The 15,684-nt window shown below is 36.5% G+C and overlaps 1 protein-coding gene across 1 annotated transcript in view; it reads right to left on the bottom strand.

Annotated features, from left to right (window-relative positions):
* Positions 1-2,582: 2,582 nt before the first annotated feature.
* INPP5F (inositol polyphosphate-5-phosphatase F) overlaps positions 2,583-15,684 on the bottom strand; it is a 35,677-nt gene continuing 22,575 nt past the window's right edge. Inside the window, exons 8-21 of the mRNA XM_031554598.1 lie at positions 15,376-15,574; positions 14,891-15,070; positions 14,526-14,593; positions 14,058-14,182; positions 12,819-12,896; positions 12,240-12,360; positions 10,667-10,795; positions 9,173-9,290; positions 8,392-8,590; positions 7,539-7,610; positions 7,375-7,448; positions 6,117-6,245; positions 5,303-5,390; positions 2,583-3,784 (exon numbers count right to left, since the gene is read on the bottom strand). Of these exons, the coding sequence (XP_031410458.1) occupies positions 2,650-3,784; positions 5,303-5,390; positions 6,117-6,245; positions 7,375-7,448; positions 7,539-7,610; positions 8,392-8,590; positions 9,173-9,290; positions 10,667-10,795; positions 12,240-12,360; positions 12,819-12,896; positions 14,058-14,182; positions 14,526-14,593; positions 14,891-15,070; positions 15,376-15,574 (2,715 nt within the window). The 3' untranslated portion in view covers positions 2,583-2,649. The remainder of the gene's footprint in view (positions 3,785-5,302; positions 5,391-6,116; positions 6,246-7,374; positions 7,449-7,538; positions 7,611-8,391; positions 8,591-9,172; positions 9,291-10,666; positions 10,796-12,239; positions 12,361-12,818; positions 12,897-14,057; positions 14,183-14,525; positions 14,594-14,890; positions 15,071-15,375; positions 15,575-15,684) is intronic.

Raw genomic sequence — 15,684 nt, 5'->3', positions numbered from 1 at the left:
GAAGCTGCTAGTTGATTGCATTTTCTGTTCCAAGCACAATGGTGTAGCTGCACAGCAGAAGCAATTTGAAATTGTTTTTTTTTTGTCTGCAACTTAATGGTACTCAATTATAAAAAAGTTTTTTTTATACACTTTTTGACTTCAGCCAATATTGTTTTTTCAGCTTAAAGATGTGTTTATCTAAAACCTGGCTCCACTCTGGGGAAAAGTACAAAAATACAGCCTGTAAATGCTTTCTTAATGACGATTTTGTTACGGTACTGTCTCTTCAAGAAAATAAGACAGCTTATAGAAAGAAGTGAGCTCCAATGTGCAGTGTCACACTGCTGCTTCCTATACTTTCTGAAGCTGCTAGATAACTTTGACAACAGCAACTAGTGAAATGTAAGGGTGGGTGTGCGGTATGTACACTTGAGAGTGCTCCTCACTCCATGATGAAATATATGGAGGGAGCATGGAGAAACCCTGTTTTGGCTGTACAGTTGCAATGAGATGCTTTGTAGCTTCCTTTTCCTGTTTGCAAAGCATTTAGAAGGCTAGCCAAGATGAGGTGAGTTAGTCTTACCACTTTCAGACATGCTCTTCCCTCTGCCTTAATATCAGGCCTCCTTGAAACTGAAAGCTATTTCAAGCATTAAGAGTATGTTAATGTTTATCACACGTTAATTGACAGATTCTGAAAGCGGTCAAGGCCAGGCTGGATGGTGGGTGGCAGCCAGCCCCAAGTAAGGGTGGTGGAAGCAGATGAGCTTTAAGGTCCTCTCCAGCCCCTCTGTGCTTGTATGAATGCAAATATTTGTATAGGTCAGTTTCCCTTTCCTACCAAAATAATGACAATTTCTTCCAGCTACTACAGCTATGTGGGAATTCTCCCTCCCCTAGAAGCTATGTAAGTACCGTGTCTTGTCTTCAACAGTTTTTTAGGAGCATCTTTATGGACGTATCTATGACTTTTTCCCTTCAAGCTAATGTTCTAGCACTGCAACTCCAGGAGAAAATGATAAAAGGTCTCTGCCAAATAAAGGGTCAAAGCAACCTACCCCCTCCTTTGAAACTTAAAATTCCAGGCTTATATAGTAGCATATACCTTGACAACATGCCAGGAAGCATCTTTTGGTTCTATTTTTTTATTAAAATATCTCATATATGTTGCTTACATTAAAATACAGCAGTAGTTTAATTTTAAATAGAGCCACAAGTATAGACACTCAAAAAAAAATCCCAAACCCAAACCACATCACTTCAGTAAAACAAATAAATAAAGTTTCAGACAATTGAGTTTAGATGAAGATTAGACAATGATCTCAGATAAACAAGTCCTAAGACACTGTACTAGCCTACCCATGACACTATTTTTAAAAACACCACGTGCAGCCTATCTACAGTACATGTACTAGAACAGAGAGGCACTGGCTCTATAACAGTGGTTAGAGTAGGTAGAGTTACGAACCACAGCATAGCGACATCTGCTTTTGGGTAATGTCCTACACTAGGATGGCAGTGCAAGGCATTTCTGGAAGAGAATAATCTTTTGACACATACATGTGCTGTTTGTTTTTTTTTTAAACCTGGTTCCCAGCATGAGTGGAAGGTTAGCCTTATTCTGCAAGTACGCAAAGCTTGAGCTGGTAATGAATTTGGTTTTGATTAGATAAAAGACAACTATGCTCTGATATCAACATTGACTTTATGAAACACTTGCCTTCTGTTTTAGAAGTTAGTTAGATCTTTCCATCTGGACAGTTAGAATATACTAGGAAAGTGACAGCATGGGGTGGGTCACAATGCTTGAAGTTCAGGTATCTGGCTGGTCTTGTGTTACACTAACTCAAAATTTGAGCATATTGCCACTATCTAGAATTTGGATAAAGGGTATAGAGCAGCTTTAATCTAGAAAAAAAAAAAGAGCATTTGCCTCACTTCCCTTTACCTCAGATCTACAAGATAAAGTTGCACTGCAGGATTGTGGATATTTCAGATTGTATCAGGATATCATATCTTTACTGAAAGAGGCCCAGGTAGTGTGGAAAGAAAAGAACAGCAAGAAGTCTTAATTGCTGATTAAAGTAATTAAATACAAAAAAAAAAAAAGCACATTTCTCATTGTAGAGGCACAATTCATAGAAAATTGCATCTAAAACTTCAATGGAAACAAGTAAAAATACTAGTCCAAAAATAAATAACATGTAATCTACCATTAAGAAGTTATTTTGCTGGTGCAGTGCAAGGTAAGTAAAGTCACAGAAGTGCAGTATAACAACCATTTTAGTATAAATATTCTCTACATAAGTCAGAAGAGCTACAAAATTAATCCCAAAAAAAAACACCTGTGCAACAGATTTAAGATAAACAGCATGCTTACTAAGTCCCAGTGTCTAAACTACCTGTTCAAACATGATTTACCCTTCTTTTGTCTCAGCTGCCTAAGGAAATTCTGAAGCCAGAACCAAATTCATTTGCATCCCTTGCACTTATTGTAAACAAGTAATCCATATTTTTGATCCCATTATTCATTAGCAGTTAATGCTACAGTGAACTCCAATATAGGGTTCTTGGGTTTTTGAAAGTTTTTTTTTAGGGTGGTTGTTTTTTTGTTTTTTTTTAAGTACTGGTATATTAAAAGCCACAACAAGAACACTTCATTAACAACTAAATTTGAATTATTCGTGTCTGACATTGTGTAAACATTTCTTTCAGTTCTTTTTGTTTGATTTCATTTAGAGCTTCTGATTCTGCAGGGCTCTTCTGGACCTTTGCCACAGCAAAATTAATTCCTTGAGTCAATCCTGCTTGTGTGATGTTAGCAACCTGGACCATGGAACTGCGAATTTTAGCAAAAGGAGATACAGCTCTGCTGCTGCTACCGTCAGCTGGAGAAGGAGTTGTGTGGAGTCCTGTCTCAGAGATAGCAGAAGCAGATCCTGGGCTTCTGTGAGATTTAGTAAAGTCGGTCCCATCAACAGCTAAGAGCTGAGGATTTGGCTCAGAAGATTGTACATCCAGCTTGGATGGCCTGGAAGGAATGCCTGTGATAGTTTCAGTCTTGTTTTCTGCTTTCTTACACGTATTATTGCTGGTTTCATTTATTATGTGATGTGGCTCTTGAGAGCAAGTCTCTGCCTCCAAAGCATCTGACATTTTGTTTTGAGCATCCTGTACAAACCTCTGGCAGTACACATCAATAGGTTTAGCAAATTCCATCTCTGCACTGTCAGCAGAAGGTACGGGGACATCTTCACAGTCAGACTGGTTAGCTTGAGTGACATGAATCTCAGATGGAACATGAATGCTGATGTTCATATCAGTGCTGCTTACAGACTGGGACCGACTGCCCAGCCGTGGAGCTGAGGCAATGATACCACAACTAGGCAGCACATAATCTATCTGCCCTATGTTCTCTAGAGAGTCAGTTAACTGGTTGTCCTCATCAGATTTAGAATTCGTCAGAAAATCATCTGAGTGGAAAGAATCATTATCTGACATTTCTGTATCAGATTCAGCATGGACTTTAGTATCTACTGCTGGATTCTCTAAAGTTTCAAGGCTACTGTCTGATTTCCAAAGATTAACTTTCAAATTCGGTTTTAAAAAATTAACTTTCACTTCAGGTTTGGTGAAGCTGCCTAACTTCCGAAGATTGCTGATGTTCACGTTGGATTTGGTTTGTTTCACTTTTTGATTGAGAGATGAAAACTTGCTGAGTAAGTAATTCTTGCCTTGTGCCAGGGACCCTCTGTTCTGAGAGCGAATGCCAATGATGTCTTCGTGAGGTTTGCTGCTCTTCCTGGAAGAAAAACCAATCTCTAGTGTCTAGCTAAGAGAATTTCATCTATAAACACCAAGTATTCACCATTTTCCAGTCTATTTCCATAGAGATTGGCACTTTACAAATTGCATTCTTTTCCATACGTAAACTGTACCCATATAAGCTCATCAAATTAAAAACATCAAAAACAAGAGTGTGATAGAATGGAATCCAAACAAGGCCAAAATATGCAAATATTTTTAGTTTCAGATGAAACAGATTTGATGTCTGTGTCCTTACAATTCCTACTCTGTTTATGATGCAATCAATATAGAGATTTAGGAAAAAATAAAATAAAAAAATCAGTATTTAGGGCCTGTAAACAAAATTTTCTTGCTTCTTTTTCCAGCTGAGCAGAAATTGAAATGATAGCCCAGTAATCAGATGCATAAGAAAGTTACTGAGATGCACGCTCTGATGTGTTGTACAGCACAGCAGTAAACTGTCAAGCAAAAAACATTTTCTAGCTCATGCAGTTTGAACTGGAATGAACTAGTAAAATGTGTTAAATATCAATTAGCCTTCCTCTTATTTGTACTCCACTGTTCTTTTTAAATGATTTCTAACACCTCACCAGTATTTGGAGATACCAATTACTTTTAAGTTGTTTATATCTCATTAGACAAATTATCTGAAAGAAGTACTTTAGAACTATTTCTCTCAGTGAGCTTGCAAAAATGAAAACTTATGTGCCATTCTGATTAATACACAGGTGTTCATTGGTTCAGATTCTAGATCCTCAGAAAACAGGCTATTAACTTAGGCACAGAAGTCTGTATGTCTTGGGAAATAAACTATATTCTTCATTTCTGTTTTTAAAACTTCATACCACAGTTCTTGTGTTAACTGTTTCTAGACCATAGAAGCTTTATTTCTTGTAAGAACAAAAATAAAGCCTTGGACACTTCGCATTTACTCAGACTAAGTACTTGCATCACTACATTCTGGTGTACAAGACATTAGCAATATTTTTCTTTTCCATTTCTGTTGCTTTATAAAGAAATGTAAATTCTAAAAACACCAACTCTCACTGTTCACTAATCTAAGACATTCTTAAGAGTTAAATGTCACCTCATCTTCTATCAACGTTCTTCACACAAGACCCAAAACACTCTCTGTGTTTGTTTAACATTTCAGTGGAATTAATCTAAGAAAATTTTTTTTTCCCCTAACTACAGAACTAGTAAAATAGACATCAAAGTTCAGCTAGGAATTAAAATTCAGACTAATCATGAAGTACCCAATTTGCAGTATGTCACTTACATTTGATAGCAAATATTCTATGTAGTCACAAATGTACAAAATAGTATTCTTGTTTGTACTTTTAAGAAAGCATCTGTAGATAGCAACCACTGAAAGCACCATAACAAATTAATATCTAGCACAATTGCTAGAAGCAGGATTGTTTCTTTTAGGTATCACACATTTTGCTGTTGTAATCTTAGCCACTGAGGACAGCAAAACTGGGACAAAGATTTGCATGATTAAAGCACTCACCTCTCCAGCTTTTTCTCAATAATAGGCACATCTAATCCCATTGCTTGCTTCGTGATTCGCAGCATTTCTGCTATGCACTGAAGGGTGTCTGAAATCCAATTAGCAGCCTGTCAGATTTAAAAACTTGACATCTCCACATCCCAAGATCTAAAATTAGACTTTTTTTTTGTAACTTAATCAAGGTTGGGTTTTTCCCTCCCCTATTCTTTAGAGTAGTTACACTCAAGTCGCAACTGATTAAAAGCTTACAAATAACCTTAAGGAAATAGACACTCCTTAAGCACTAGGTACCGGGCACTGGGGGTAAATGAATCACTGCCATGATACATGTGCAGAAGGAACACGTATGATTACACTTAGTCTAAATCCTTCTTGACTAAATTCAGTGCTCCAGGTAAAGAGTGATGGTTTTCCCTATTAGCGTGTCTTTTATTTAGTTAAACAAGAAGCAAGAACGTTTCTAGATGTTGCTTTCACTAACTAAACCAATTTCTTATGCTCATTAGGAGCCAATATGAAGTCTGTTTTATCCTCATGTCTACATCTTCATTACTCCAAAATTGGATGTCTTCATTCTAGATGAAAGTATTGCTTTAAAACCATATCTGAAGCTTATTTTTCTCTGTTAAAACACTAATAGTTCAGTGTACACACAGGACATACAGCTTTCTTCCACTTCCCCTAGTAGAAGAGTTAGTTATATTAAAATAACTTATGGTGGGTAACTTTTAACAGCTGTGGAAAAGGTTTTCTAGGGGAAAGCTGGTATAATTAGTACACTTTCACACACAGAGCTTTTACACAAGAAACAAACCTTTTCCATCTTCATCTGGGTTGCGTACCACAGCTCGAAGGGTGTGAAAATATCCACTTGTGTCCTTGTACTTGTAGTGTAGCCTCATGCATGAGAACTTGGGTTTGCCAAAGAGAGTAGGCTCAGGCCCTGATTAAAAACAAAAGTTAGAAACATCCTTGAATGGAATAATGGAAAAGGTATTATGGAGACTGTACCTAAACAAGTAAGAAAACAGCTTCATGTTTTCTTTAAATAGCATTTTAAATGAAAGGTTTTCCACAATAATTAAGTTATCAATTACTTTCAAAGAGCAACTAGACTTCATGCACAGTGTTATAATCCTGCCTGCTTATAGGCCATCCTCTCAGGAGAAAAATTCTGTATCTATTCCGTCCTATGCCTTAGGAAATGTTTCTGAGAAGATTAAAGAGAGAAAGTTATGTATTCACCAGTAACATAAGTTTCACGATTTAAATCAAGTACTTCAACTTTTCACTGCACTATAGGTACCTATATCACTGAACAGCTGGAGGTGTTATGTGTTTTTAGCAAGGTATTTGATCTTGCTGTTTCAACTTTAATTGGTAAATCAAGGTGTTTCCTGTATTGTGGAAATCCACAAGTGAGGCAGACTTTTCCAAAGAGTTCTTAGGAATTATACATTCATAGTGAGAGTTACAACAAGGAGGTGATAAAATCACAAGGCGTTCTGTAATGGATGATTTAACTTCATTAACAGAGGAAGGGGGGCAACAATGGAAGTTAATCAACATGAAACAATTCCAAAATAGCACGTTCCTTATCAAACCTTACTAAAAAAGAACAAACTTTAAAAAGCTATGAAACAGATCTAAAAAACAACTGAGAAACAACTGCTGTATTTGGATCAAATAAAGAAGTCCACCAAATACACATACCTGTAACTGATTACAGAATTTGATTAATCTGTTACTGACATTTGAGACATTTTGGTTTGATGAATTGATGGTGTTGGTTTTGGTGCTTACGTATTTTTTGGAGGAGTTTGAGATTGCATTTTTGTTGTTGCTTTAGAGCCCTACCAGTGATCAAAGCTTCCGTTACAAGCAGGACCAGAAGACAAGATTGTGAAAGAACTCCAGTGTCTTATCAGTAAGAGAGCAAATGTCTAGGATGCACTGCACAGGATGCAACACGTGGAGGCTTGCTGTTTCTATTCAAAGCAGACTACAGATGCATTAACTGGGCGAGCTGTTGTTAAGAGCATTCAAGAAACACATGCATTATGTATTCTTACCTATTTCTATTTTTTCCAGTGCTTCAAGGCTTAGCCTTTGGTACTGATTCACCTTGTCAACTTCATCATCGTAACTAGAAAAAGAATCGGAGTTTAAAACTTACTAATTTGAAACAAAGCTAGTAAAAGTAAACTACACAAAGGAAGAGAAGCTGATAACTTACTAGGCCACGTAGTAAGCAGAATTAGAAAGCAACAGCAGAACATCCACATCTTTATGAGTGGCATCAATGAGACTGAGGGAGGAGAAAAAGAAAAATAAATGGTTTTCCCTTTCACAACTGTAATGAATCTACAGCATGTGTCAGGGACCTTCTTCTACAATGACCCCTTGTACTTGGTATATAGTAGCTCAGTAGGTCAGTATCAGGTCCAAAAAAATCAACTCTCACAAGCGCTTAAGATGCTAACAGATTAAGAGAAAAAGATTTCAGGCAATCCAAGTGATGAGTCTATGCACATCTTTGCTATTTTAGATGTTAAAGTTTAGCCTGCAGAAGATCTAACCATTGTTTATTATACTTTAGCATACTCTGAACTTGATAAGGAGACTATATCCTATATATAATGAAATTAGAATTTATTTATGCTCACTATCATCATGAAGAGCCACCTAGGATTTCCTACTACTCATCTATTACACAAGAATTAAACATGATCCAATACGGTTTTGAAGTAAAGTTATTCTTCCTCTACAAAGCAGTAAGGAAATACAGATCAAAGAGCCCCTTCTGGAATTAAGAGGAGTTAGAAGTCCCGCCTACCACATTTTCCACATATAGCCAGATGATTTTTCAAAAAAAAAAACTCAAGCACCCACCATTTTTATGGCATCTGAGATAAAACACAATGTTTGTAAGACCTTTACTCTTACAACTACTCAACTGTAGTTCACAGCTGAACATCTGCATTTGTTTAAACATACCAGTTATCAGAGTTATATAACTTGTCAGAAGTAATTAACAGAAGATGTGATAGCAGCTGGTGAGTTATGTTTGGTCAGTTCATTCAACAAACCTTGGGTCACAATCAATAAGTGCCCATCCTCCATGGAATTTTTCATCATCTGGTAAAAGCAGTTTCATGTAGCTCTGCAACAGCTGACTAATCAATTCCTGATGGCTTCTCAGATTCTCTTTGTGCAGGGCTTCATGCTCTTTCTCTTTTGTAAATATGGAGTAGAGATCCTCTGTTACAGGGATACCCTGCATCAAGTCTAGATTTAAAAACACAAGATATCAATAAGAAGCTGCCAACAGTTCAGCAATATACAACAGTAGTCTGTGAATTGCTTTGTCAATTCCTCAAGTGGTTCTGAAAAAAAGTGAGCTGTAACCTTTTTTGCTGACAGAAGACAAAATTATACTTACAGAGTTCTCAATTCAGGCAACATTCTGTTAGAAAGATTAATTAACCACTTTTCAAGTATCTACAATTACGAAAGCTTTCCCACATAAATTTGAACCTTCCTTTGTCTAAGAGATGTCACAAGAGAATAAACGCTAAAATTAAGTTAGGAACAATTCTATAGTGATTTATCCTACATATAATTCCATTGAACTGAGTTGTGTTTAATGTCCAAATGCTTGTTTCATTTGGTGTCTACTGCAAAGAAATGAATGTTTTTTATATATATGTATATATACACACACACATATACATATATACACACACACACACACACACACACACACACACACACCAGGGGCACATAGAAAAAGCAGTCAAAGATAAAGCCAAGATGATTCTGAACAGACTTAAGCACAATAATCTAGCTCAACTGAAGTTTTATCCTTACCTATGACTGCTTGCCTATAAGCATCCCTGAAACGATTCAGGTAATATCTGTTTGCAGAATTTACTCCATCCTTCATTACTCCTGCCAGCTTTCTTTCACCAGTCCTTGTGAAGTCACCCTGTTACAAGAACATGCAAGTCATGCACACACACAGCTCAGAAGCAGCAGACTTAGCTCAAAAGCTCTGGCATCCTGATACTCCAGATTGAACAAACGACAGCTCAGCAGTAATGTTCAAATAACTATTTCCATAGACAAATTGAAAATAAATGTTCCTAGAAAAGCAAAGTATTTCTTACGGCATCATTTGACTCTTCAGTGAATCTTACACAAACATTATTGAAACAATGGAGCTTATTGAGAATGGTTTGCATCTTTTTTTGCCTCTGCGACTAAAGCAAGCTAAGTTCAACATACTGAAAGAAAACAGTATATATCCACACTGCCTCAGAAACAAATTTCTATGCCTTCTTATGCCTTCTGTGATCTAGAAGGTGAGTAAGAAGCAGCTTTAGTAGTCATTAGAGGATTCTTCATTAGAGGAATTCTTCATTAGAGGACTCTGATTATTTTCAGAAAACTTGAGAACTGGTGTAGAGTAGTTCTAAAAATCCTGATAAGTACTATTATGAACATCAAGTATATTTCACCTTTAATTTGAAAGAAATCTCACAATCAAAATGTTAACCCCAATAGTGAGTAGAGACATCCAGCAAGAAGATCTCAAGCAGAAGAGCTAAAAATGTATGCCTTAAATCAAGTTCTATCTAGTTAAAGCCAAATACTAGTAATAAGACAAGAGGGTTGTGCAGTTTTTGATTGCAATAAAAAAAACAACTAATAAATAAATCAAAGTTTAGTAGAGAGATTTAAAAACAGATTTAAGTGTAAAGAATTCCTCCTGCATACATTTTCTCCAGTACCAGATGGCAGAAATTGTTTCAATGGAACACACAGGAAGTAGCTTCAATTCTATGTCTATGGTTTTTCAAAGACATCTAAAAAACCAAGGAGTGGATAGGAAGGGACTTCATGCCTGATTCTTATCTTATTAGATTGTACTACAACTAAATAAATAAACTTATGGAACAATAATTAAATTATTATCATCCTACTATCTACATAGCCTGATATCAAGTCCCTTAGAGTACTTTTGAAGTACCTCAGCTGTGCTTAAAAGTACTCTAACTCTGCTTACATAGAAGTAAAGCACATTATAAATCTTAAACTCTTAGCTCACCTAAGAACAATGCATCTAGACATGAAACAAACAGAATAAAGTTATCTAGAGCCAGCAGTTCCAAAAAACACCTGGATGCTCAAGTCTTCCCTAGTTTTAGTACAAAATGTTCTTCAGTTAAAAGGCCACAGTCTCCGCCAGGAAAACAGAGTAGGTGGATAATTCTTCTTCCATAAGACAGCTTTCCATTGGAGGCAAAAACTAAAATGTAGCACACTGCTCCATAACAAAACAGGTAACAGTTGACCCTTTACCTTCAAGGCTGCTGTGCCAGCATACTGCCGGCTTATGGCATCTCCGTTGTTTGCCCATATTATCTGGTAGATTCTATTGCATTTCACTGGCAAAGGCTGTTCTGGAGGCATCACACCCAGTTTTTTGAGCTGGAATTTGACATACTTGTTAATATAAATCCTTCTTATGGAAAATATCAAGAGAACATGACCTGTTATCCATGTTAAAGTTCTAAAAGGTTAAACGAGCTAATTACTTTTATTGCAAAAGACTGAAAGTCAAAGGTTTGGAAATAAAATGGAATCTCTTTCTAGTTGCAAGAAAAGAAGCATGCCATGAAGATTTTTCTTGTAGACACTAAAGCCAATATAGTCACTCCATCCTCAGACTCACTCCTTCCCCAAAAGAAAACTTCAATAGCAACTTGGTATATTGTGTTTATAATAAAGGCTTGCATGCTCTTCGGAACACCCAGTACTTTCAGGTTTTCCCTGATAAGTCTCAGGTATAACAACTGAAGTCTCTTTCTCCACATATTAAATTGGTAAAGCTGTAGTTTCCCATTCTGAAATTAATACTATTATATGTAACTGCAGGAGACACTAAATGTTAGACCTACTGCAGTGATTCCTGGACAAACCCCAGTTTGCAATTTAGAATTAAAAATGCTCAAGTATGTTTGCAACTTAGGTTAAAATTGATACAAGGCTATTCATTTACTTTGCAAACCCCATTAAGTTCCCAACTGACGTAAAGCTAATTCTACAGGTCCTAGAAGACACAAAGGAAAGATGCATGTAATTGTAAATATTCCACTTCATGTCAATCAACTCCCAATATTTTCTCAGTTATGAATTGATTCTGAAGTGCTTTGGCTATAATTTGAGAAGGACAGAGCACATCACAGCTAATATTACAATAATTATTAAAAAAGACCTCTCCACGTTCCATGCAATCATCTATTTAGAAAGATGGCTTTTGAATTTACACTGGTAATGGAAATAGAAACCTGTTTATTATCTGCAAACAGCAACTGCCAGATAAAAGGGTTAGAGCCATTCAATCTCTGTCTTTATGGAAGGCCCACCCTATTTTCTATCCCTTGCTTTAAGTACAGCCAGATTTGTTCATTTTAGAAGCTTCAGTTATTCCCCCCAGCCTAAGTTACATTTACAAGTACTATTACACACTGGAGAGGGCAGATTATCAAACTGTCTGGGACACTAACTTTATGTTATTGCACATTTTAAACTGAAATGACTAAATCCAAACAGAAGATTGATCAAGATGTGAACAGACAGTCCCTTCCTCTCTGAAGGGAGAGTAGGCACCGCTGCTTTAAAACGATTTTGAGTTATATTAGCAGCCTCATGGCTCTCCAAGCAGTTTGCAAAGACCCTTTCCAGCAGATGTTAATTTAGCTTTATTCAGTAACAAAAACTTCACTGAGCTGCAGGGGTTGGAAGAGACCAAATTCAACCTCCCTGCTAAAGCAAGTACCTTGGAATAGGTCACACAAGTAGGTGTGTTTCCCTGTGAATAATAGCAAAACCTTGAGGAACTGAATTCTTAAATGACATTAGTTATACATGCCTGCTGTTCCATGACCACTCTTGCAATAGCAGCCTGCACTACATTGGTACGATCCAGACAGTCCATGCAGTTAACTCGAAAAATTCCTTCCTGTTTACAAATCACACCAGCTTGATCAACCCTTTCAAGATAAAAAAAATAAAATTGAGTGAAAGCAGTGTAGTTTACCAGCCCCTACAGACACATAAAATATTACACATGGACTATAGTTTGATTTCACTCATCATCACACCATGTGATGCTCAGTATTAATTACCATTGTTCTCACCTCTTTGAGAAAACATTATTTTCAACAGTAGGGATTTAGCTCTATGTTTTATGGGTCAAGCAAGGAGCATTTCCCATAAATGTAAGAAACCTTAAAAATGCTAAAGGCAGTAAACTTCAAGGAGAAAATAGAACCTGAGAATTTTTGCTGTTGGGTGCATAGAAAAGTAATGCTTCTGAACACCGAGTACACAGTGAGACACAAATTTGGAACCACAAAACATATAGTTACAACAAATTCAAGGCCTCTGAATAGGCACTTTTCTCCCCTGAAAGAACTTAATACAAGCCTGAAAACAGTTAAGTACCTACCAGCACCACTTCATGTCAAGAATAATGTCATGAATGGCATCAGTCAGTGTTTGAACATTTTCAAACTTCATTCCTCGGCTAAAATACAGAATTTCATACCAGTTAGTTTGAACTGAAGTAGTGATTTTCTTCAGCATTGCAAGCAACAGAAAATAAATGACATTAAGTATTTAACTAAGTGGGAGAGGTAGGCAATCTGACAAATGCTGATTCTATAAGGAAAAACAAGTGTGCAGCTATTCAGGTGCCATTCTGTAATATTTATGGCAGAGTCAACAGAAAAGGATTTGAAGTTGGGATAGCCTGCCCTGCTTTTCCAGCCATCCTATAATAGTAACACCTGCAGACACACCCTCTGACAACCTCTGCCAAGAACTGTGCTTTCAGTACTGTACCCTATTCACTTATGCCATGTGAAAAACAGTACTTATTACTACAGTTCTTGGAAGAAAAGTAAGCAAACAGAAATGAAAGCTCATTGCTAAGTATCAGTTCAGGATGTTCTACAGAGAAAAATGTGACCTTAAGCACCTTAAGTACTTTTCCTTTTCCCCACTTTCAGATAATATCTTGTAGTGACAGACTAAGTCAATAATGATTTTCCAGGCCAGATCCATCCCTTATATTAAGTTCAGAAGCAAAGATTAAAGTTTTTTTAGTTAATATATTTGTCCACAACTGCAGTCTGCTGGAGGGAAGCAGGGAAAATAAGTGCTTGTGTGACAGATCACATGTTTGGGCAGGTTACACAGCACTAGATCATGCCAACATCAGAGCAGAGTCATGAAAACAGCAGCTATTTATACTGCATTAAAGTAAAATCTTGTGTATTTTATTATAGAACACCATTAGAATTCTCTTAATATGTGATGGGTTCTTCTGGAAGAAAATTACCTTATAGCAATGAATTATGTGCAGAATGCTCAACAATTAGAAAAGCAGGTCAGCCACCAATACACACTTACAGCATGTAAAGAAACCTTTGCTTAATAAAGCACAGCAACATTAAGTTTCACATAATAACAGTGCATATTTAACAAAGATCAGTGACAAAAATCTACAAAAAGCAATGCTTGTTCATCCCAACTTGAACTTTTTATATTGCTTTACAAAAGATGTTCTCCCTATTCAAAATGAAGCGTGTTGCATGTGCAGAAGATAGAAATAATGGCCTTTCTCCTCCCTTTTGTTCTTTGGTAAATAAAAAATGCAAAGCAATTTTTTAAATATGTTTCTTACCAGTGCTCATGGAAGTCAAATGAAACATAGGTCAAATTTGCATTATTGTACAGAAGAACTTGTTTAAGGTAAGCATCTCCAATAATTTTCTCTCTGCCTGTCTGATCCACCAGATTAATAATGACCTGTTCAGAAATGTGATTTAACACTTGTTACCCTCTGCAATGTGACTCATATAATGTAGTAAGTAGTACAACAGTCAAAAAAAGATTTGTAGGTCACCTTGTATAAGTTATTGTCTTTGATAAGTTGTACTTGAGATCAAATAAGTTCTAGATGTTAGCACAGGAGCTATAAAATGCTAAGGACAGGTATACAAAAGCGGGCTTAAACATCTTTGCAAGTTACTGCACTTCTCAGGTAACTCTAAACTGAGATAAGATTCTATTTATGTAGCATCATTCCAATAATCACAAAAAGCATGCAAAAAATTTTTGTGAGCTGACTATTTCACCATGTAACACTCACCTGCTTTTTGTAATTTTTCAGTTGTTCTTCAAAATGTGCACGAAAACAGGACACTGTTTCATTTTCACCTACAAGGCAGAGCAGTGTTAGACAAAAACAGTCTGTTCAGCAGTAAGTTCTCTTTGAAGTATTAATTCATACTCAAATCAATACTCAAAGATAGCCTTGCTTGAAAACAGCACAATACATCCTACAGAATTACTTTTACGATCCGTCATGAGTTCTATCAGCTCCAACATTGTTGTTCTACTACTACATTTTATTTGAAAAATCATTCTTCAAGTTTGGTTTCTTTTGCCTTTGAGTTAAGAGCAGGGTGGTGTGGAAGAAATTCTGATCTTGAATTATTCCACTTAAAAACTCACTCTTGTCCAGATGGGGCCGTGGGTTATATCTATATCCAACTTGGCTCCAGAAAACAGGCACAGAGCCTCTTGTTTGTACAAACGAAAGAGTATGATTATGAACATGAATCAGTTGCTCTGTCTCAACATAATTTGCCACATTTCCATTTTTATCAACACCTCGTCGCTTATACCGCATTCCTAGGAAGAACAAGAATAATGATCAATTCACATTTTAAGTATTAAAATGGCTAAATCCTACATTACTGCTTTTTTTTTTTCCTTCCCATCCAAACTCTAAAAATAAAAATAAAGGAACTCCAGTCAAAGCCAATGATCAATGGCAAGAGTTCCTCTTGTAAGTTTCAAATTTAAGCGTTCTTTATCAAGATGGAAATGCTTCTCAGAACTATCACTCCCAAGGATACATTTGATGCACAATAGACTTCTGAAGCTCAGATTCAGTAACTGCTCTCCTGTAAGTAGAGATGGGTACATTTCTTTACCAGCTCTGTGCCGACTCCGTCGTGAAATAAGCACCACGAGGAACGTTGGATGAACATCATCTACACAAGTTGATTCCTGAGGAGGCGTTTCAGGACTGCTCTTCTCATCATCAGAAGATTCACTATAGTTGACTACAAGTTCTTCAATTTGCACAAATCCTTGTATGATGGGCATAATCCAGAAGTCCACTTCAGTATTCTGAAGGTTACCAAAAAAAAAAAAAAAAATCACATTACATTCCTGTTGTTTCTACACTGTCATCACCACTATTTCTCCCATTTCTCATTTATAAACAGCTGCTTCACATT

This window comes from Meleagris gallopavo, chromosome 8 (genome assembly GCF_000146605.3).
Source record: "Meleagris gallopavo isolate NT-WF06-2002-E0010 breed Aviagen turkey brand Nicholas breeding stock chromosome 8, Turkey_5.1, whole genome shotgun sequence".
NCBI classification, from domain to species: Eukaryota; Metazoa; Chordata; class Aves; order Galliformes; family Phasianidae; genus Meleagris; species Meleagris gallopavo.
This window is presented reverse-complemented; position numbering and strand designations above follow the sequence as displayed.